Source organism: Saimiri boliviensis, chromosome 17, assembly GCF_048565385.1.
Source record: "Saimiri boliviensis isolate mSaiBol1 chromosome 17, mSaiBol1.pri, whole genome shotgun sequence".
NCBI lineage: Eukaryota > Metazoa > Chordata > Mammalia > Primates > Cebidae > Saimiri > Saimiri boliviensis.
This window is the reverse complement of record NC_133465.1, coordinates 52,385,410-52,411,146: the sequence shown is the minus strand read 5'-3', so window position 1 is coordinate 52,411,146 and position 25,737 is coordinate 52,385,410. Positions and strand designations below refer to the sequence as shown.

The 25,737-nt window shown below is 36.2% G+C and overlaps 1 protein-coding gene across 10 annotated transcripts in view; it reads right to left on the bottom strand.

Moving 5' to 3' along the window:
* EFCAB13 (EF-hand calcium binding domain 13) overlaps nucleotides 1–25,737 on the bottom strand; it is a 277,023-nt gene that overhangs the window by 136,533 nt on the left and 114,753 nt on the right. For all 10 annotated transcript variants that reach the window (XR_012514684.1, XM_074388801.1, XM_074388793.1 and 7 more), the window contains 3 exons: nucleotides 15,700–15,771; nucleotides 14,697–14,840; nucleotides 13,121–13,192 (listed from right to left, as the gene is read on the bottom strand). Coding sequence is in view for 9 of the 10 variants with exons in the window: in XM_074388801.1 (XP_074244902.1) it covers nucleotides 13,121–13,192; nucleotides 14,697–14,840; nucleotides 15,700–15,771 (288 nt within the window). In the remaining variant the exon portion in view is untranslated. The remainder of the gene's footprint in view (nucleotides 1–13,120; nucleotides 13,193–14,696; nucleotides 14,841–15,699; nucleotides 15,772–25,737) is intronic.

Genomic DNA, 25,737 nt, shown 5'->3' with positions numbered 1-25,737 from the left:
TAGACAAATGGGACCTACTTAAACTAAAGAGCTACTGCACAGCAAAGGAAACTATTGAGAGCAAACAGATAATCCACAGAATGGAAGAAAACAGTCACAAACTATGCATCCAACAAAGGCCTAATATCCCAAATCTATAAGGAACTTAAACCAACAAGCAAAAAAAAAAAAAAAAGCTCATTAAATACAGGCAAAGAATGATCAATAAACATACGAAAAAATTCTCAGCACTATGCATCATCAGATAAATGCAAATTAAAACCACAGTGAGATACCATCTCACACCAGTCAGAATGACTATTATTAAAAAATCAAAAAAAAAAAAAAAAAGAAAAGAAAGAAGAAGAAAAACCAGATGCTAGCAAAGCTGCAGAGAAAAGGAAATGCTTACACACTGTTGGTGGGAATATAAATTAGTCCCACCATTGTGGAACACAGTCTGAAGATTTCTCAAAGAACTTAAAACAGAGCTACCATACAACCCAGCAATCCCATTATTGGGTATATACCCAAAGAAAAATAAATCATTCTACCAAAAAGACATATGTATTTATATGGTCATCACTGAACTATTTACAGTAACAAAGACATGGAATAAACCTAGGTGCCCATTCATGGTAGAGTGATTAAGAAAACATACATATATATCATGGAACACTACGCAGCCATGAAAAAGAATGAAATCATATCCTTTGCAGCAACATGGCTAGAGCTGGAGACTGTAATCCTAAGCAAATTGACACAGGAACAAAAAGCCAAATACCACACATTCTTTCATATAAGAGGGATTTAAACACTGAGCACACATAGATATAAATATGGGAACAAAAGACATTGCAGACTACTAGAGGGTGGCGGTGGATGGGTTAAAAACTACCTATCTAGTACTCTGTTCACTACATGGGTGCCAGAATCCATACCCTAAACTTCAGCATCATACAATATTCCCATGTAACAAACCTGCACATGTATTGCCTATATTTAAAACAAATGTTGAAATTTAAAAACAAACAAATATTAGTTACACAAATCATTATATACTCAAAGATCACTGTTTATATAATAAATCTCGGGTTTATAAATTTGTTAAATTTTAAAAAGGCCAAGTATAAGTGCACAAAAAGTTACAAAATTAACTTAATAGGTAAGTATTATTTTCCAGCAAGTCAGATAGTTCTCTCCATCTCCACATAATTCTTCAGTAACCTAGCCCATTTAGAATGTTTTAGACTCAAGCCACAAATTCAGATTGTGACTACTCTAGTCCTCCCAACCATCCCAAAGAGTTCTGGCACACAAGATCACTTTCTCATTCCTAATTCAAATAAAGAGAGAAAAGGAAAGGAAATGTCCTTCAACTAAAGACTGCTTTGGGTAGTGAATCCACTTCTGCTTTTATAAACTGGTATCTGGCCTCTTCATATTTTTCTCTTACAGCTAATCATCCTCTCTCTGCCTGCTTGGTTCTATTACTTAGCCTTATCTCCTAAATTGTTATATACATTGATATCTTTATCTAGTATATATACCAATATCTTCTACATAATTTTATCTCCTATGTTGCTATATACCTTTATTCACACATCTCTGCCCTCTACTTATATGAAATGCCTTCAAATATATATCATAACTAATCTTTGTTATTTGGCCAATCTTCTCTTGGGACACTCATAACACTCCACATTTGCATCAAAACTGTATTAAATGGCCCTTATGTTGATCAGTGAGGATTACAACTAAAATGTATACAGAGAGATTTATTCCTAATAATTGTTAGCAACATTCGTTGATCCTTTAGAATAACAAAGGTTAAAAATGATTTAAAAATGAATTTAAACTGCTTTCATTTATATTTATAGTATTTTCTTGAAACTATCAGTGAAATTAAGGATTATAAATTAATCCTGAATTTAAGGATTATAACTACTTAATAAAACTAGAATACTTTCCCTATAATCATATACACATAGTTGAACTATGATATTAAATCAGAAGGCAGTGTACAATACAGAAGGGAAAGATAAAATTAAAAAGCACAATATTTACCAACCATGGCCTTTTCTAAATTGTTACAGTGAAGTATTACTAAAAATTTCTGAAGACTACACACTTTCTACAGTGGAATTCTGGATTACTTCCAAAATTCAAACAACAATATTCCAAAATGTCTATTAAAAATACATTTGTGCTTTATAAAAATAAACATAATTAAGCTCAACTATTTTATTAACCTCAGAATAAACAATGAACTGAAAATACTTGCCAGTTCAAACCAAAATTAATTTGATGACTCATATCTCTAGGACAAGATTAGCTCCATGTAATGAGTTTTTATGACCTATACAAATCTTTTAAATAATTTGTGCCAATTTCTACAACCAAAGTCTTTAAAAGAAAACACATATGGTAGAATTTTTTAACTGTTTATTTATCAATTATAAATTATACCCTGCCTACTTCCAAGTAATTAATAAATTTAACAGGATCAATATAAAGGACTAAGCTGTCAAGTTTTTAAAAAATTCTAATGCATGAGCCTCCTGATTTTCCCACTAAATCCCAGCAGCCTTGCAGGAATTTAAAAACTAAATATAAAATTTATGTGACACTGTAAAAGACCTAAAATAGCCACAACAACTTTTAAAAGGTAGAACAAAGTTGAAGGGTTAACATTATCTGACTGATTTTAAGGTTTGTTTTGAAACTACAATAATCAAGGCAATGTAATATTAGTGTAAAGATAGACAAAAAACAGTGGAATAGAATATAGAATCCATAAATATACATATGTAAAATATTCTACATATATAAACATTCCACTTATATATAATATTTATACACATAACATTCTATAAAGGTACAAAGGCAATTCAGTGGAGAAAGCATAGCCTTCTCAATAATAGAACAATTACATAATCATATGTTTAAAAAATTCCATACTTTACTCCACATACAAAAATTAGCCCAAAATGAATTATGCATCAAAAATGTAAAACCAAAAACTGTAAAACTTTTAGAATAAAACACATAATAAAAAACTTACAAACAGGTTTCTTACACAAGGCCAGGCTTTCTTACACATGACACCAAAAGCATGGTCCATAAAAGAAAATCGATTAATTAAACTTATAAATTATGAATTTAAAAAATTAAAATTAACACTTTTAAAGACATTTAAGAAAATGAAGAGACAAAAGAGATGAAGAAAATATTTGCTAAGCATGTGTCTTGGTGAAAGACTTATATCCAGAATACATAAAGAAATACGAAAACAGGTAACAGAGACTGACCCCATCTCTAAATATATATATACATATATGTGTGTGTGTGTGTGTGTGTGTGTGTGTGTGTGTGTGTATGAAAACAAACAAGTCAACTTAAAAAGATGAACAAAGATATAACAGACACCTCCCCAAAGAAGATATACAAATGACAAATAAGTAGATGAGAAAATGTTCAACATAGTTAGTCCCTAAGAAAATGCAAAATAGAGTCTCCTCAAAGATGGCCAAATAGGAACAGCTCTGGAGTGCAGTTCCCAGTGAGAACAATGCAAAGGGTGAGTGACCACCACATTTCCAAATGAGTTTTTACTGTCCACAGACCAGGAGATTCCCAGGCCAAAAAGTGCCACGAGTTTCCAGCATGGCTGTTTCAGCTGGCGCAGTGGGTTTCCACACAAAAACACACACAAATCGGGGTGGCCATTTCAACTGGCACCTGGAACACCTGGGAGACAGAGCCACCAATTCAACTGAAAAACAGGGGGCTGAAACAGGGAGCCAGGTGATCTGGCTTAGCAGGTCCCACCCCTACAAAGACCAGCAATCTGAAACACTCTGGATTGAGAGTTTTGCAGCAAGTGCATCTGGACCCAAGACAGTCCAGCTTGGTGGGGGAAAGGGCGTCCACCATTACCTAGGCAGTTCACCACTACTGAGGTCCACCATTACTGAGGCCGTCCACCATTACTGAGGCAGTCTGCCATAACTGAGGCAGACCACCATTACTGAGGGAGTTCTAACTGTACCTGTGTAAACAAAACTGCAAGGAAGTTTACACAGCAGCTAGGCAGAGTCTGCAGCAGCTCGGCATTGCCTCTGCTGACAGACTGTAACTAGACTACCTACCTGTTGGGCAGGACATCTCTGAAAAAAGGCAGCAGCATGTCAGGAACTTATAAATAAAGCCCCACCTTCCCAGGACAGAGCACCTGGGAAAAGAGGCCGTTATGAGTTCCACTGCAGCAGACTTAAACGTACCTGCCCAGCAGCTCTGAATGGAACAGCAGAGCTCCCAGCACAGCACTTGAGCTCCCATAAGGGTCAGACTATCTCCTCAAGCAGTTCCCTGACCCCTGTATATCCAAAGAGACACCTCATAAAGGAGAGCTCAGGTTGACATCTGGTGGGTACTCTTCTGGGAAGAGATAACAGAAGAAGAAATTGGCAGCAACCCTTACTGTTCTGAAGCCCCCGCAGGTGATCCCCAGGCAAGTAAGGTCTGGAGTGAAACTCCAGCAGTCGTACAGCAGAGGGGCCTGACTGTTAGAAAAAAAACTAAAAAACAGAAAGAAATAGCTTCAACATCAACAAAAAGAACACCCATTCAGAGACCCCATCTGAAAGTCACCAACTACAAAGATCACAGGTAGATAAATACATGAAGATGGGGAGAAACCAGCGCAAAAAGATGAAAACACTCAAAACCAGAACACCTCTCCTCCTCCAAGGGATCACAACTCCTGAACAGCAAGAGAACAAAGCTGGATGGAGAATGAGTCTGATGAATTGACAGAAACAGGCTTCAGAAGGTGGAAAACAACAAACTTCTCTGAGCTAAAAGAACATGTTCTAACTCAATGCAAAGAAACTAAGAACGTTGAAAAAAGGTTAGACAAATGCTAATGAGAAGAAACAGCTTAGAGAAGAATATAAACGACTTGATGGAGCTGAAAAACACAACACAAGAATTTAGAGAAGCATACACAAGTTCCAATTGCTGAATTGACCAAGTAAAAGAAAGAATATCAGAGATTAAAAATTAACTCAATGAAACGAAATGAAAATGCAAGATTAGAGAAAAAAGAGTGAAAAGAAATGAATAAAACCTCCAGGAAATATGGGATTATGTGAAAAGACATAACCTATGTTTGATAGATGTACCTGAATGTGATGGAGAGAATGAATCCAAGCTGGAAAATACTCTTCAGGATATTATCCAGGAGAACTTTCCCAACTTAGCAAGGCAGGCCAATATTCAAGCAAAGGAAATAGAGAACACCACAAAGATATTCCTCAAGAAAAGCAACCCCAAGGTACATAATCGTCAGATTCACCAGGGTTGAAATGAAGGAAAAAATGCTAAGGGCAGCCAGAGAGAAAGGTTGGGCTACCCACAAAGGGAAGCCCATTAGACTCACAGCAGATCTCTCAGCAGAAACCCTACAAGCCAGAAGAGACTGGGGGCCAATATTCAACATCCTTAAAGAAAAGAACTTTCAACCCAGAATCTCCTATCCAGCCAAACTAAGCTTCATAAGCGAAGGAAAAATAAAATCCTTTGTGAACAAGCAAGCACTCAGAGATTTCATCACCACCAAACCTGCTCTACAAGAACTCCTGAAAGAGGCTCTACACTTATAAAGGAACAACCAGTACCAGCCACTCCAAAACCACACCAAATGGTAAAAGAGCATCAACACAATCAAGAATCTGCATCAACTAACCAACAAAACAGCCAGGTAGCATCAAAATGACAGTATCAAAATCACACATAACAATACTATCCCTAAATGTCAATGGACTAAATGCCCCAATCAAAAGACACAGACTGGCAAACTGGATAAGAAGCCAAAACCCATCAGTGTACTGTATCCAGGAAACCCATCTTACATGCAAGGATACACAAAGGCTCAAAATAAAGGGATGGAGGAAGATCTACCAAGCAAATGGAGAGCAAAAAAAGGCAGGAGTTGCAATTCTCATCTCTGATAAAATAGACTTTAAAGCAACAAAGATCAAAAGAGACAAAGAAGGACATTACATAATGGTAAAAGGATCACTGCAACAAGAAGAGCTAACGATCCTAAATATATATGCACCCAATACAGGAGCACCCAGATACATAAGGCAAGTTCTTAATGACTTACAAAGAGACTTAGACTCCCACACAATAATAGTGGGAGACTTTAACACCCCACTGTCAATATTAGACAGATCATCCAGACAGAAAATCAACAAGGATATCCAGGACCTGAATACAGACCTGGAACAAGCAAACCTAATAGACATTTACAGAACTCTCCACCCCAAATCCACAGAATATACATTCTTCTCAGCACCACATCACACCTACTCTAAAATTGACCACATAATTGGCAGTAAATCACTCCTCAGCAAATGCAAAAGAACAGAAATCATAACAAACAGTCTCTCAGACCACAGTGCAATCGAGTTAGAACTCAGAATGCAGAAACTAACTCAGAATCACACAGCTTCATGGAAACTGAACAACTTGCTCTTGAATGTTGACTGGATAAACAATGAAATGAAGGCAGAAATAAAGATGTTCTTCGAAACCAATGAGAACGAAGACACAACATACCAGAATCTCTGGGACACATTTAAAGCAGTCTCTAGAGGAAAATATATAGCAATGAGTGCCCACATGAGAAGAAAGGAGAGGTCGAAAATTGACACCCTATCATCAAAATTGAAAGAGCTAGAGGAGCAAGATCAAAAAAACTCAAAACCTAGCAGAAGACAGGAAATATCTAAGATCAGAGCAGAACTGAAGGAAATAGAGACACAAAAAGCTCTTCAAAAAATCAATAAATCCAGGAGCTGGTTTTTTGAAAAGATCAACAAAATAGACAGACCACTAGCCAGATTAATAAAAAAGAAAAGAGAGTATAACCAAATTGATGCAATAAAAAACGATAAAGAGGATATCACCACAGACTCCACAGAAATCCAAACCATCATCAGAGATTATTACAAACAACTCTATGCACATAAATTAGTAAACCTGGAAGAAATGGATAAATTCCTGGACACTTGCACCCTCCCAAGCCTAAACCTGGAAGAAGCCAAAACCCCAAATAGACCAATAACATGGTCTGAAGTCGAGGCAGCAATAAAGAGCCTACCACCCAAAAAAAGCCCAGGTCCAGATGGGTTCACAGCGGAACTCTACCAGACATACAAAGAGGAGCTGATACCATTCCTTCTGAAACTATTCCAGACAATCCAAAAAGAGGGAATCCTTCCCAAATCATTTTACGAGACAAACATCATCCTGATACCAAAACCCGGCAGAGACTCAACAAGAAAAGAAAATTTCAGGCCAATATCCATGATGAACATAGATGCAAAAATCTTCAATAAAATACTGGCAAACCGATTGCAACAGCATATCAAAAAGCTCATCCACCATGATCAAGTAGGATTCATCCCGGGGATGCAAGGCTGGTTCAACATACGCAAGTCCATAAACGTAATTCACCGCATAAACAGAACCAAAGACAAAAACCACATGATTATCTCAATTGATGCAGAGAAGGCTTTTGACAAAATTCAACAACGCTTTATGCTAAAAACCCTCAATAAACTAGGTATTGATGGAACGTATCTCAAAACAATAAAAGCTATTTACGACAAACCAACAGCCAATATCATACTGAATGGGCAAAAACTGGAAGCATTCCCTTTGAAAGCTGGCACTAGACAAGGGTGCCCTCTCTCACCACTCCTATTCAATATAGTACTGGAAGTTCTAGCCAGAGCAATCAGGCAAGAAAAAGAAATAAAGGGTATTCAAATTGGAAAGGAGGAAATCAAATTGTCTCTATTTGCAGATGACATGATTGTATATCTGGAAGACCCCATCATCTCAGCCCAAAATCTCCTGAAACTGATAAACAACTTCAGCAAAGTCTCAGGATACAAAATCAATGTGCAAAAATCACAAGCATTCCTGTACACCAGTAATAGACTTCAAGAGAGCCAAATCAAGAACGAACTGCCATTCACAATTGCTACAAAGAGAATAAAGTACCTAGGAATACAACTAGCAAGGAACGTAAAGGACCTCTTCAAGGAGAACTACAAGCCATTGCTCAATGAAATAAGAGAGGATACAAACAGATGGAGAAACATTCCATGTTCATGGTTAGGAAGAATCAACATTGTGAAAATGGCCATACTGCCCAAAGTAATTTACAGATTCAACGCTATTCCCATCAAGCTACCAATGACCTTCTTCACAGAACTGGAAAAAAACACCTTAAACTTCATATGGAACCAAAAGAGAGCCCGCATAGCCAGGTCAACTCTAAGCAAAAAGAACAAAGCAGGAGGCATCACACTACCGGACTTCAAACTATACTACAAGGCTACAGTAATCAAAACAGCATGGTACTGGTACCAAAACAGAGATATAGACCAATGGAACAGAACAGAGGCCTCACAGGAAATACAACATACCCACAACCATCTGATCTTCGACAAACCTGACAAAAACAAGCAATGGGGAAAGGACTCCCTGTTTAATAAATGGTGTTGGGAAAACTGGCTAGCCATGTGCAGAAAGCAGAAACAGGACCCCTTCCTGACACCTTACACCAAAATTAACTCCAGATGGATTAAAGACTTAAACATCAGACCTAACACCATAAAAACCTTAGAGGAAAATCTAGGCAAAACCATTCAGGACATAGGTGTAGGCAAGGACTTCATGACCAAAACGCCAAAAGCAATGGCAACAAAAGCCAAAATAGACAAATGGGACCTAATCAAACTCCACAGCTTCTGCACGGCAAAAGAAACAGTCAATAGAGTGAATCGGCAACCAACAGAATGGGAAAAAATTTTTGCAGCCTACCCATCTGACAAGGGGCTGATATCCAGAATTTACAAAGAACTAAAGCAGATCTACAAGAAAAAAACAAACAAGACCATTCAAAAATGGGCAAAGGACATGAACAGATACTTTACAAAAGAAGACATACAGGAGGCCAACAAACATATGAAAAAATGCTCATCATCACTGGTCATCAGAGAAATGCAAATCAAAACCACATTGAGATACCATCTCACACCAGTTAGAATGGCGATCATTAAAAAATCAGGAAACAACAGATGCTGGAGAGGTTGTGGAGAAATAGGAACACTTCTACACTGTTGGGGGGAATGTAAATTACTTCAACCATTGTGGAAGACAGTGTGGCAATTCCTCAAGGACCTAAAAATAGAAATCCCATTTGACCCAGCAATCCCATTACTGGGTATATATCCAAAGGATTATAAATCATTCTACTACAAGGACACGTGCACACGAATGTTCATTGCAGCACTGTTTACAATAGCAAAGACCTGGAACCAACCCAAATGCCCAACGATGATAGACTGGATAGGGAAAATGTGGTACATATACACCATGGAATATTACGCAGCCATCAAAAAGGATGAGTTCACGTCCTTTGTAGGGACATGGATGAACCTGGAAACCATCATTCTCAGCAAACTGACACAAGAGCAGAAAATCAAACACCGTATATTCTCACTCATAGGCGGGTGCTGAACAATGAGAACACAAGGACACAGGGAGGGGAGCACTACACACTGGGGTCCGTTGGGGGGAAATGGGGGAGGGGCGGGGGGTGGGGAAGTGGGAAGAGATAGCATGGGGAGAAATGACAGATACAGGTGAGGGGACGGAAGGCAGCAAACCACACTGCCATGTGTGTACCTATGCAACAATCTTGCATGTTCATCACATGCACCCCGAAACCTAAAATGCAATAAAATAAAATAAAATAAAATAAAATAAAATAAAATAAAAAATAAAAAATAAAATAAAATAAAATACTGGCAAACTGATTGCAACAGCACACCTAAAAGCTTATCCATCACCAACAAGTAAGCTTTATCCTGGGGACGCAAGGCTGATTGAACATACGCAAGTCTATAAACGTAATCCACCACTTAAACAGAACCAAAGACAAAAACCACATGATTATCTCAATAGATGCAGAGAAGGTCTTTGACAAAATTCAACAGCGCTTTATGCTAAAAACTCTCAATAAACTAGTTATCAGTGAATTGTATCTTAAAATAATAAAAGCTATTTATGACAAACCCATAGCCAATGTCATACAGAATGGGCAAAAACTGGAAGCATTCCCTTTGAAATCTGGCACTAGACAGGGATGCCCTCTCTCACTACTCCTATTCAATATAGTATTGGAAGTTCTAGCCAGAGCAATCAGGCAAGAAAAAGAAATAAAGCGTATTCAACTAGGAAAGGAGGAAGTCAAATTGTCTCTATTTGCAGATGGCATGATTATATATTTAAAAGGCCCCATTGTCTCAGCCCCAAACATCCTTAAACTGATAAGCAACTTCAGCAAAGTCTCAGGATACAAAATCAATGTGCAGAAATCACAAGCATTCCTATATAACAATAACAGACTAACAGAGAGTCAAATCAAGAGTGAACTCCCATTTACAATTGCTACCAAGAGAAAAAAATACCTAGGAATACAACTAACAAAGGATTTGAAGGATCTCTTCAAGGAGAACTACAAACCACTGCTCCAGGAAATAAGAGAGGACACAAACAGATGGAAAAACATTCCATGGTCATGGTTAGGAAGAATCAATAACATAAAAATCGCCATACTGCCCACAGTAATTTATAGATTCAACACTATCCCCATCAAGCTACCAATGACTCTCTTCACAGAACTGGAAAAAACCATCTTAAACTTCATATGGAACCAAAAGAGAGCCTTCATAGCCAAGACAATCCTGCAAAAAGAACAAAGATGGAGGTTTCACACTACCTGACTTCACAGTATACTATAAGGCTACAGTAATCAAAACAGCATGGTACCAAAACAGAGACATAGACCAATGGAACAGAACAGAGGCCTCGGAGGCAATGCCACACATCTACAACCATCTGATCTTTGACAACCCTGACAAAAACAATCAGTGGGGAAAGGATTCCCTGTTGGATACATGGTGTTGGGAAAACTGGCTAGCCATGTGCAGAAAGCAGAAACTGGACCCCTTCCTGATACTTTACACTAAAATTAACTCCAGATGGATTAAAGACTTAAACATAAGACCTAACACCATAAAAACCCTAGAAGAAAACCTAGGCAAAACCATTCAGGACATAGGCATAGGCAAGGACTTCATGACTAAAACACCAAAAGCATTGGCAACAAAAGCCAAAATAGACAAATGAGATCTAATTAAACTTAAGAGCTTCTATACAGCAAAAGAAACAACCATTAGAGTGAACAGGCAACAAACAGAATGGGAAAAATTTTTGCCATCTACCCATCTGACAAATGGCTCATATCTAGAATCTACAAAGAACTAAAACAGATTTACAAGAAAACAAACAAACCCATTCAAAAGTGGAAGAAGGCTATGAGCAGACACTTTTCAAAAGAAGACATATATGAGGCCAACAAACATATAAAGAAATGCTCATCATCCCTGGTCATTAGAGAAATGTAATCAAAACCACATTGAGATACCACCTCACGCCAGTAAGAATGGCAATCATTAAAAAATCTGGAGACAACAGATGCTGGAGAGAATGCTGAGAAATAGGAAGACTTTTACACTGTTGGTGGGAGTGTAAACTAGTTCAACCATTGTGGAAGACAGTGTGGCGACTCCTCAAGGACTTAGAAAGAGAAATTCCATTTAACCCAGCAATCCCATTACTGGTTACATACCCAGAGGATTATAAATCATTCCGTTATAAAGACACATGCACACATATGTTCACTGCGGCACTGTTTACAATATCAAAGATCTGGAACCAACCCAAACAGCCTTCGATGATATACTGGACAAGGAAAATGTGGCATATATACACCATGGAATTATGCAGCCATAAAAAATGATGAGTTTGTGTCCTTTGTAGGGACATGGATGAATCTGGAAACCATCATTCTCAACAAACTGACACAAGAACAGAAAAGCAAATACCGCATGTTCTCACTCATAGGCGGGTGTTCAACAATGAGAACACATGGACACAGGGAGGGGAGCATCACACACTGTGGTCTGTTTGGGGGGCTAGGGGAGGGAAAATTGCGATGGGGAGGTTTGGGAGGGATAACATGGGGAGAAATGCCAGATATAGATGACAGGGGGATGGAGGCAGCAAACCACATTGCCATGTATGTACCTATGCAATAATCCTGCATGATCTGCACATGTATCCCAGAACTTAAAGTACAATTAAAAAAAAAAAGAAAGAAAATGCAAAGTAGTACCACAATAAATTACTACTATATACTTCTTAGAATGGTTAAAATTTGAAAGACTGAATATATCAAGTATTGACAAGAGTTTGGAGGAACTGAAACTCTCATACATTGCTCCTGGGAATGTAAAATGGTAAAACCAGTTTAGAAAATAGCTCAGTATATTCTTAAAAAATTAAACATGCATCTACCATGTGATTCAGTTAGCACACCCCTTGGCAATTGTCCAAAGAAATGAAAGCATATGTTTATACAACAACTTGATTGTGAATGTTTGCAGAAGCTGCATTTGTAATAGGCAAAACCTGGAAACAACCTAACTTACCTATATTACCAGGAAAGTAGATAAACTGTAGCATATCTATAAAGTGATTTACTATTTAGCAATAAAAAAGAATGAACTATTTATGCACACTATAACATGGATGCATTTCAAAATAATTATGCTGAGTGAAGAAAGCCAGCAAAAAAAAAAAAAAAAAGAGCACATCCATTTACATAAAATTATTAGAAATTTAAAAACAAATTTCTAGTGAAGAAAAGCTTACCAGTGGTTGCCTGGGAATGTGGTAAACGTGGAGAAAGGCAAGAAAGATTATAAAGGGTATGAGAAAGTTTTAGAGGTAAGGGATATGCTTATTATCTTGACTGTAATGATCGTTGCACAGGTGTGTGCATATATCTACACTTAATTAAAATATGTCCTTTTAAATATAAAAATATACAGTTTTATATCAATTATGCCTCATAATGCCATTTTTAAAATAATAACAAGAGGCAATGAAAACTATCTAAATATCTAAAATAAAATATTGATTGACCCACCTTCAAATACCAAAGCTGGCTTATTTATGTCCACATTCTCCAAAATTTTCTTGAGACTTACATTACTATTTTCTAAAAAGTAAAGTACAAGGATTATAAAATGGCAAAGTATCAATGCTAATAATCATTAAATAACCATGACAAAGTGTAGGGATGGAAAATTTTATAATTTCTGGAAATTAGCAGGATAAAAATCAATTAATTTAAAATAGTTTTACCCACAATCTGTTTTCTCAAAACAAGAAAGAAATTCTAACTAAGAAATTTGCTTGGCTTAAATAATTAAATTTTGGTGCATAGATTTGATGCTAAATAGAGGATAACTCTTAAAAATATTTCTAGTAGAAAAATCTATGAATTTCAATTAGCTCTCAATGTGCCAATGTTCTTATTATATTTCTAAGACCCAGTTTACCGCTCACGTGTAAGAATGGCTTTTATCAAAAAGACAAAAGAATAAGTGTAGGTGAGGAAGTGGTGAAAAGGGAACTCTTGTACACTTATGGTGGGAATGTAAATTAGTACCACCATTATGAAAAACAGTATAGAAATTCCTTAAAAATTAAAAACAGAACTCCCATGTGATCCATAAATTTCACTTGCAAGTATATATTCAAAGGAAATGAAATCAGCATGTCAAAGAGATATCTGCACTCCCATGTTCATTACAGCACTCCTCACAATAGCCAAGACAAAGAATCAACCTCAGTGCCCATTCATCAACAGATGAATAGATTTTTCAAAATGTGATGTCCATCTATATGTTATAAATATATATGCACAATAGAATACTATTCAACCTTTTAAAAAAGAAGGAAATCCTGTCACTTCCAACAACATGGATGAACCTGGAGGACATTATGTTTTTTGAAACAAACCACACACAGAAAGACAAACACTGCATGATCTCACTCATATGTGGATTCTAAAAAAGTTGGAGTAATGGAAGCAGAGACTAGGGAATTTGAGGGGAGTAGGGAATTTGAGGGGAGATGTTGGTTAAAAGAAACAAAGTTTCGGTTAGACAAGAGGAATAAGTTCTGGAGATTTATTTTAGTGCAAGTTGACTATAGTTCATAATGTACTGTATACTTGAAAACAGATAAAAAGACTACATTTTATATGCTATCAAAAAATTATAATGATTTAAGGTAATGGATATGTTAATTAGCTTGATTTAATCATCCACAATGTTTACGTATCTCAAAACATCACATTGTACACCATAAATATTTTTTCATTTGCCAATTAAAAGCTAAATACTTTTGGGCTGAGCGTGGTGGCTCACACCTGCAATCCCATCACTTTGGGAGACTTAAGCAGGTAGATAGCTTGAATTCAGAAGTTTAATGTCTTGAGCCCAGGAAGCCGAGGCTGCAGTGAGCTGTTATCACGCCACTGCACTCCAGTCTGGGAGACAGAGTCAGACTCCGTCTCAAAATAAATAAAAGTATAAAATAAACACTTTCACTGGTCAAAAAATAAAATATACATATATACGACAGCTATCCCAAGCACACAGTAAAACTAGGACTTCATTAAGCTCAAAATAGATTGTTCTTTCAAAAGTATTCACCATCAACAGATGCTTGTCTCAAGATCTCTTGGAATGTCTTGTTGCTTATTGGAATGCCGGCACTCAAGAGTTTGGAGCTCAGTTCATTTACCGGCATTGTATCATTTCTGATACTATCAAGAGTTGTGATCTCTTTAAGTAAATCTGAAAATACAGGAAGAATAGAGAACAGATAATGAAGTTGAGCAAAGCCCCTTTTAAGATATAAAAACCACAGCCTACTATAGAAGAAATTCTAAGTTAAAGAACTTTTAAAATATAGTTATGGGTTTTGTTTTTAGAAGTCAGTTAAATAATAAAAAGTGTTTAGCATATCACTAGTCAAGTAAAAGTTGAGTTTCTGTAAATATTTTGTAAAGTTCACTTTTTCAGTAACTACTATTCCTGAAAGGCGTTTCTGCTACAGGCTCTGGTCTTTCACAGACTGCAAAACTTTTTAAGAACAGGTTTATGGTAGCTCTTAGAATGAAGGCAAGAATGTGAAATAGAAGCCAAATAGTTGGGGAAAGAAAAACACTAAAAAATATCAATTTGCTACAGACTGAAAAACAGTCATACACCATCTGAACATCAGAAAGTGTTTCTCTCTTATCAGTCTACCAACCAATTTTAAGAACACTACGTCTTTCTTTTACTTTCTTTAACACATTTCACTATAGGTGAGGAAAATAAGCATGTGGCTATTAATAAAGGTGAGAGAAAATTGTACTAGAGTAGTGGGAAGGCTTTATGCTTTTATAATGAAGCATAATACTGAGACAAATTGTTGATTTTAAAGGAGGATATTCTAGGTATGTAGTTCTAAATAATTCATTATACTCAAAGCATAAATTGAATATGATAAGGAATAGGAAAGCAGATTACAACATTTCAAATAAAGCAAAGAAAACTTAGGAAAGTGTTGAAAATACAGAGAGAAACAAACTATATTTTAGAAAAGATAGGATCCCATAAAATGACCTAAGAAACTGGTTTCTAATTTTTATTCTTTTGCTATACTTACTGTTGAATGGTGTTGATGGGTTAGGTGAATTAGTGAAAACATCAATTACATCTTTTAAGATCACATTTCTTTCTGCAAAGTTAAGAAATAAAGTAGGATTTAAATAAAGTAGATTTTAAATTCATTAAGGCAGAGATCTGGTATTATTTTAATATTATTTCATTCAGCTTTCAAACTCTAGTGATCATAATGCATAGTAGGAAATAATTCTATATTGTGAGCACACACACAAACAGAAATATAAGTTTTATAAAGCAATACTCACCTTATCGTAGGTGATACACTCTAATATCTTCTAAAAAACTTCAAGTTACTCCATTTCATTTAAAAAATACTATTCAGGAACTATTAAATGTATTTCACAACTGACCCAGAGTTTTAAATATAATAAATAAGTTATATGGTACAAATATATATACACAGTAATTTTCATTAAAGCATATAAATACTTGTAAAGAGTATAAGAGAACATGTAGGACCACTCCCTGAAGAGATGTGTTACCCAACAAAGACAGCAAAGAAAGAAACCCAAAAAAGAAAGAAAAGAAATATTTTCCTTGGAAAAAAAAATCTGGTGACAAAGAGGAAAAATTCAATTTTTTCTTACTATCATTACTTCCTAATTGACATTGAAACAACAAACAAAAAACTATGCACAAAAGTAAATATATAAAACTAAGAATCCCCTTTCTAAGCAACTAAAAACCCTCAGGAAACCTAATAGTCAAATGTCAATTTCTTCTAAATTATCCATAACATCACACATAAATATTTCTTGTTCTTTGAAATAACAGGGTTCAGGACATGCTACCCCAAAATATAACACTATGACAGAATTGGATATTTTAAGCTGAAGGAATCTGAGACATATCAGGTGCAAGAACTCTGTGATCTTGCTTGTCTCCCCTGAAGCAGGTCATAATATCCTCATATGAGAGGTGCTCTTCCTATAAGAAAATGAGCATCCTTATCTCTGAAGATGGAGGGATGCTGAGAGGAATCAAAACAAGTCATACTACCCTTAGCTACTCTTAGCTCATATCCTTTTGTCCTCTGTTAGATTTTGCCGTTTTCTGCCCTTCATCCACTCTAACATAAAATCATCCAGATTTAACCACTTCTTCAGGATTTCATTTTCTTATGAGGGTTCTCATGTCACATAAATCTTATACTATCATTTTACGAGACAAACATCATCCTGATACCAAAACCCGGCAGAGACTCAACAAGAAAAGAAAATTTCAGGCCAATATCCATGATGAACATAGATGCAAAAATCTTCAATAAAATACTGGCAAACCGATTGCAACAGCATATCAAAAAGCTCATCCACCATGATCAAGTAGGATTCATCCCGGGGATGCAAGGCTGGTTCAACATACGCAAGTCCATAAACGTAATTCACCACATAAACAGAACCAAAGACAAAAACCACATGATTATCTCAATTGATGCAGAGAAGGCTTTTGACAAAATTCAACAACGCTTTATGCTAAAAACCCTCAATAAACTAGGTATTGATGGAACGTATCTCAAAACAATAAAAGCTATTTACGACAAACCAACAGCCAACATCATACTGAATGGGCAAAAACTGGAAGCATTCCCTTTGAAATCTGGCACTAGACAAGGGTGCCCTCTCTCACCACTCCTATTCAATATAGTACTGGAAGTTCTAGCCAGAGCAATCAGGCAAGAAAAAGAAATAAAGGGTATCCAAATTGGAAAGGAGGAAATCAAATTGTCTCTATTTGCAGATGACATGATTGTATATCTGGAAGACCCCATCATCTCAGCCCAAAATCTCCTGAAACTGATAAACAACTTCAGCAAAGTCTCAGGATACAAAATCAACGTGCAAAAATCACAAGCATTCCTATACACCAGTAATAGACTTCAAGAGAGCCAAATCAAGAACGAACTGCCATTCACAATTGCTACAAAGAGAATAAAGTACCTAGGAATACAACTAACAAGGAACGTAAAGGACCTCTTCAAGGAGAACTACAAGCCATTGCTCAACGAAATAAGACAGGATACAAACAGATGGAGAAACATTCCATGTTCATGGTTAGGAAGAATCAACATCGTGAAAATGGCCATACTGCCCAAAGTAATTTACAGATTCAATGCTATTCCCATCAAGCTACCAATGACCTTCTTCACAGAACTGGAAAAAAACACCTTAAACTTCATATGGAACCAAAAGAGAGCCCGCATAGCCAAGTCAATTCTAAGCAAAAAGAACAAAGCGGGAGGCATCACACTACCGGACTTCAAACTATACTACAAGGCTACAGTAATCAAAACAGCATGGTACTGGTACCAAAACAGAGATATAGACCAATGGAACAGAACAGAGGCCTCACAGGAAATACAACATACCCACAACCATCTGATCTTCGACAAACCTGACAAAAACAAGCAATGGGGAAAGGACTCCCTGTTTAATAAATGGTGTTGGGAAAACTGGCTAGCCATGTGCAGAAAGCAGAAACAGGACCCCTTCCTGACACCTTACACCAAAATTAACTCCAGATGGATTACAGACTTAAACGTCAGACCTAACACCATAAAAACCTTAGAAGAAAATCTAGGCAAAACCATTCAGGACATAGGTGTAGGCAAGGACTTCATGACCAAAATGCCAAAAGCAATGGCAACAAAAGCCAAAATAGACAAATGGGACCTAATCAAACTCCACAGCTTCTGCACGGCAAAAGAAACAGTCAGTAGAGTGAATCGGCAACCAACAGAATGGGAAAAAATTTTTGCAGCCTACCCATCTGACAAGGGGCTGATATCCAGAATTTACAAAGAACTAAAGCAGATCTACAAGAAAAAAACAAACAAGACCATTCAAAAATGGGTGAAGGATATGAACAGATACTTTACAAAAGAAGACATACAGGAGGCCAACAAACATATGAAAAAATGCTCATCATCACTGGTCATCAGAGAAATGCAAATCAAAACCACATTGAGAAACCATCTCACACCAATTAGAATGGCGATCATTAAAAAATCGGGAAACAACAGATGCCGGAGAGGATGTGGAGAAATAGGAACACTTTTACACTGTTGGTGGGAATGTAAATTAATTCAACCATTGTGGAAGACAGTGTGGCGATTCCTCAAGGATCTAAAAATAGAAATCCCATTTGACCCAGCAATCCCATTACTGGGTATATATCCAAAGGATTATAAATCATTCTACTACAAGGACACGTGCACACGAATGTTCATTGCAGCACTGTTTACAATAGCAAAGACCTGGAACCAACCCAAATGCCCAACGATGATAGACTGGCTAGGGAAAATGTGGTACATATACATCATGGAATATTACGCAGCCATCAAAAACGATGAGTTCACGTCCTTTGTAGGGACATGGATGAACCTGGAAACCATCATTCTCAGCAAACTGACACAAGAGCAGAAAATCAAACACCGTATATTCTCACTCATAGGTGGGTGTTGAACAATGAGAACACATGGACACAGGGAGGGGAGCACTACACACTGGGGTCCATTGGGGGGAAATGGGGGAGGGGTGGGGGGTGGGGAGGTGGGAAGAGATAGCATGGGGAGAAATGACAGATACAGGTGAGGGGACGGAAGGCAGCAAACCACACTGCCATGTGTGTACCTATGCAACAATCTTGCATGTTCATCACATGTACCCCAAAATCTAAAATGCAATAAAAAAAAAATCTTATACTAAATACTTACATGCTTTTATCTTGTAAATCTGTCTTTTGTTACAAAGCCTCAGCCAAAAATCCAGAAAGAGAGAAGGAAAAGATTTTTTCTCTACTCTTACTGGAGATAGCTTCAAAAATTATAAACTGTTAGCCCACAGAATGAATACAATATGAAATTTAGTGATTTTCACTGGCCTAAAGAGTGTCATAATAGTTATTTTTTAATTTGAATTTCATTATCTTTCCATGGGATATACATTCTCAAGTTATTCCACAATTCTCATCTCTTCATCTTCTGCCAATTTATTTTATTAATTTGTATTTCATGCCTAACTGCTAGAGACATTTCAGTTAGGTGCCCTCAGTCTGGTTCAAATGTTATCCTTCTCTGGAAGCCTACTATAATTTATTTAAAATATCACTATCAGAGCTATAACACTGCACCTCTTGGATGGCAGGCTAATTTGACCCATCTTTCCCCACCCTCCCAGTCTAAGCAATTAGCTTGACCTTGAGTAGTATTTCCTCACTTCTGTGATTTTTGTAACCTTAATGTTTTTGTTTTGTAGAGATTGCTTTTGCAAAAGCCTAAACCCCTTGAAGAAAATATACCAAATGCCTGAAGACAGAGATTTTAGTAACTGAGAGACAGGATTTCTTCTGAAAACAGAGAGAGAGAAAGATGATAATGATGATGGGAAAGAAAGAAAAATACTCTTCTTTGGAGAGAGCAAGGGAAAGAGAGAGAGAGAGAGAGAGAGAGAGAGGGAGAGAGAGAGAGATCTGATTTAATTCAACTAAAAGAAAATAAAGTGACTGCAATTTCTGGTACTATAGCAGCTAGACACCTGGATTAAATCATTCTATTATAAAGACACATGCACACATATGTTTATTGTGGCACTGCTCACAATAGCAAAGACTTGAACACCACCCAAATGCCCCTCAATGAAAATGTGACACATATACACCATGGGATACTATGCAGCCATAAAAAAGGATGCATTCATATCCTTTGCAGTGGCATGGATGAAGCTGGAAAACATCATTCTCAGCAAACTGACACAAGAACAGAAAACCAGACACTGCATGTTCTCACTCATAAGTGGGTGTTGAACAATAAGAACACATGGACACGAGAAGGGGAACATCACACACCAGGCCTGTTGGTGGGGGAGGGGGACTAAGGGAAGGAAGACAGAGGGTAGCGGTTAGGGGAGGGATAGCATTAGGAGAAATACCTAATGTATATGACAGGGTGAATGGATGAAGCAAACCACCATGGCACGTGTATACCTATGTAACAAACCTGCATGTTCTGCACATGTATCCCAGAACTTAAAGTATACTAATAAATAAAATAAAATAAAATAAAATAAAATGACTTAAAGAATCAAAACAAAAACAAAGAAAACAAATTTACAAGAAAAAACAACTCCATCAAAAGTGGGTGAAGGATATGAACAGACACTTCTTTAAAAAAAGACATTTATGCAGCCAACAACATATGAAAGAAAGCTTATCATCACTGGTCATTCGAGAAATGCAAATCAAACCACAGTAAGGTACCATCTCGCACTAGTTAGAATGGCAATCATTAAAAAGTCAGGAAACAACATGCTGGAGAGTATGAAGAGAAATAGGAATGCTTTTACACTGTTGGTGGGGGTATAAATTAGTTTAACCATTGTGGAAGATAGTGTGATGATTCCTCAAGGATCTAGAACCAGAAATACCATTTAACCCAGCAATTCCATTACTAGGTATATACCTAAAGGATTATATATCATTCTACTATAAAGACACATGCACACATATGTTTATTGCAGCACTGTTCACAATAGCAAAGACTTGGAACCAACCCAAATGCCCATCAATGAAAGACTGGATAAAGAAAATGTGGCATATACACACCATGGAATACTATGCAGCCATTAAAAAGGATGAGTCCAGGTCCTTTTCAGGGATATGAATGAAACAGGAAACCATCATTCTCAGCAAACTAACACAGGAACAGAAAACCAAACACCATGTTCTCACTTAGGTGGTAGTTGAACAATGAGAACACATGGACACAGGGAGGGGAACATCACATACTGGGGTCTATTGAGGAATGGGAGTCTAGGGTAGTGATAGCATTAGGAGAAATATCTAACGTAGATGATGGATTGATGGGTGTCACAAACCACCACGGCACATGTATACCTATGTAACAAACCTGCATATTCTACGTATGCATCCCAGAACTTAAAGTTCAATAAAAAAAGAAACTATTCAAAGATTTAGACACAGAAAAAATACTTTTCAAATTATGAAGATAATGTGACATCAAATCCTGACAATACTAATATAAACAAAGAAAATTACAAGTTAATCTCACAGATAGAGATGTATAAATCCTTTACAAAATATTAGAAAAATGAACCCACCAATATATAAAAAGGATAAGATATCACGACTAAAATGAGTTTATTCTAAAAATTCAGGTTGCATTTAATATAAAAAATTAACTAATGCACCACATTAATTAAAAGAGAAAACGCACATGACTTATCTTAATAGATGCATAAAATTATTTAAAAGTTTCATAATAAAACAAATAAACAAATATAAATGTAATCATTTATAAAACAAGAATTAAAAGGCAACTTCTTTAGCCCAGTGAATGGTATTAATGAAAAACCCACAGCAAAGAATTGGGGTTTTTATAATAAAACAAATAAACAAATATAAATGTAATCATTTATAAAACAAGAATTAAAAGGCAATTTCTTTAGCCCAGTGAATGGTATTTATGAAAAACCCACAGCAAAGAATTGGTTTCATACTTGATGAAATGCTTATTCTTTTGAGAACAGGAATAAAACAAAGTTGCCCATTATCACTATTTTTAGCTAAGATTATTTGGAGGTCCTAGTCCCAGTGGTACAGAAAGATGAAGAAAAACAAAAACATAAAAGAAGTGCACATTATGAAAATTAACTTTAAGAAACAGCATATGACAATGAAATAGAAAACACAGCACTATAAAGATATATGTTCTCAGCAGAAACCTTATAAGCCAGAAGAGATTGAGGCCTTATCTTTAGCCTCCTTTAGCAGACAAAAAGAAATAATAAAGATCAGAGCAGCACTAAATGACATTGAAACCAAAAACATATAAAAGATCAATAAAACAAAAGTTGGATCTTTGGAAAGATAAACAAAATTGATAGACTATCAGCTAGATTAACCAAGAAAAGAGATTCAACCAAGCTCCATTAGAAATGAAAATGGAGACATTACAACCCACACCACAGAAATACAAAAGATCATTCGAGACTACTATGAACACTTCTATGCACATAAATTAGAAAATTCAAAGGAAATGCATAAATTTCTGGAAACATACAACACTGCTTAATTAAATCAGAAAGAAATAGAAATCCTGAACAGACCAATAACAAGCAGTGAGACTGAATTGGTAATTCAAAAATTGCCAACAAAGAAAGTCCAGGGATTCACAGGTGAATGCTACTGGACATTTAAAGAATTGGTACCAATCCTACTAAACTATTCCATAAGATTAAGAAAGGAAATCCTCCTTCCAAACTCATTCTATGAAGACAGTATCATCCTAATACCAAAACCAGGAAAGAACATAACAAGAAAACTACAGACCAATAACCCTGATGAACATAGATGCCAAAATCCTCAACAAAATAATAATAGCAAACCAAGTCCAACAGCACATCAAAAAGATAATACACACAAACAAGTTGATTTAATCCCAGGGATGCCAGGATGGTTTAACATACAGAAATCAATCAATGTAATACATCACATAAACAGCATTAAAAACAAAAACCATATGATTATCTCAATGGGTGCAGAAAAAGCATTTGATAAAATCCAGCATCCTTTTATGATACAAATCCTATCATAAACTAGGCATAGATCCAATCCAAAAAACCAGGCATAGAAGAGACATACCTCAAAATAATAAAAAACATGTATGACAAACCCACAGCCAACATCATATTAAATGCAGAAATGTTGAAAGCATTCCTCCTGAGAACTGGAGCAAGACCAGGATGCCTACTTTCACCACTTCTATTCAACGTAGTACTGGTAGTTCTAGCCAGAGTAATCAGGCAAGAGAAAGAAATAAAGGACATCCATATTAGAAAAGAAGAAGTCAAACTGTCATTGTTCACCAGTGATATGATCATATACCTAAGAAAACAAAAAGACTCCTAATTTGATAAATAAATTTAGTAAAGTCACAGGTGACATAATCAGCATACACAAATCAGTAGTATTGCTGTACACTAACAACAATCAAGCTGAGAATCAAATCAAGAACACAATCCCTTTTCCAATAGTTGCAAAATAAAATAAAATACCTAGGATATACCTACACAGCAAAATGAAAGCTTTCTATAAGGATACTGCAAAACCCTCCTCAAAGAAATCATAGATGATACAAACAAATGGAAACATCCCATGCTCATGGATTGGGAGACTCAATATTGTAAAATGACCATACTTTCCAAAACAATCTACAGAGTCCATGCAACTGCTATCAAAATGCCAACATTATTTTTACATAACTAGAAAAGTAAATCCTAAAATTCATATGGAACCTAAAAAGAGCCCGAATAGCCAAAGCAATCCTAAACAAAAAGAATGAATCTGGACACATCACATTACCTGACTTCAAATCATATTACAAGGCTATAGTTACTAAAACAGAATGGTACTGATTAAAGAAAGAAAAAGTAGACATATAGACTAATGGAACAGAATAGAGAACCCAGAAATAAAACTAAATACTTATTACCAACTGATCTTTGACAAAGCATACAAAAACATAAATTGGGGAAAGGGCATCCTATTTAATAAATGGTACTGGGAAAATTGGATAGCCACATGTGTCTCCTTATTTCTCACCTTATCCAAAAATCAATTTGAGATGGATCAAAGACTTAAGTGTAAGACCTGAAGCCATTACAATCCTAGAAGAAAAACTTAGGAAAAACTCTTCCGGACATTGGCCTTGGCAAATAATTTATGACTATGACCCCAAAAATAAATGCAACAAAAACAAAAATAAATAAGTGGGACCTAATTAAACTAAAAATCTTCTGCACAGCAAAAGAAATAATCAATATGCTAAATAGACAACCAACAATACAGAAGAAACAATTTGCAAACTATACAGCTGACAAAGGACCAATATCTGGAACCTACAAAGAACTCAAACAAGTCAGCAAGAAAAAAAATACATATAATACCATTCAAAAGTGGGCAAATGACATGAGCACACAAGGAAGGGAAGCATCACACAGTGTGGTCTATTGTTGGAGGGCTAGGAGAGGGTCAGCGGGGGGTGGAGAGGCTGAGGAGGGATAACATGGGGGAAAATGCCAGATATAGGTGATGGGGAGATAGAGGCAGCAAACCACAGTTCCATGTATGTACCTATACAACAATCCTGCATGATCTGCACATATACTCTAGAACCTAAAGTACAATAAAAAAAGAAGAAGATATACAAATAACCAAGAAACATAGGGGAAAAAATCCTCAACATCACTAATAACCAAGGAAACGCAAATTAAAACCACGATCAGATACCACATTACCTCTTCCAGAATAGCCATTATTAAAAAGTCCAAAAACGATAGATGTTGGCATGGATATGGTAAAAAAGGGAAGATGCATACACTGTGTGTGGGAATATAGTACAGCCTTTAGGGAAAACAATATAAAGATTTCTTAGAGAACTAAAAGTAGATCTACCATTTCATCCAGCAATATCACTACTGGTTGTCTACCAAAGGAATAAAAACCATTATCTCAAAAAGACACCTGCACATATATGTTTACTGCAGCACAATTCACAATGCCAAAGACATGGAACCAACCTAAGTGCCCATAAGCCAATGAGTGAATAAAGAAAATGTGGTATATATACACCATGGAATACTACTCAACCATAAAAAAGAATAAAATAATGTCTTTTACATCACGTAGGATGGAGCTGGAAGCCATTATTCTAAGTGAGGTAACTCAGGAATGGAAAATCAAATATGGCATGTTTACAATTATAAGTGGCAGCTAAGCTATGGGTATGCAAAGGCATACAAAGTGGTATAATGGACTTTGGAGACTCAGAAAGTGGAGGTGTGAGGGGGTTGAAGAATAAAAAATTACATATTGAGTACAATGTACACTACATTCAGGTGACAAGTACACTAAAATCTCAGACTTTGCCACTATACAATTCATCCATACAACCAAAAATCACTTGTACCCCAAAAACTATTAAAACAAAAAAAGCTTTATTTTA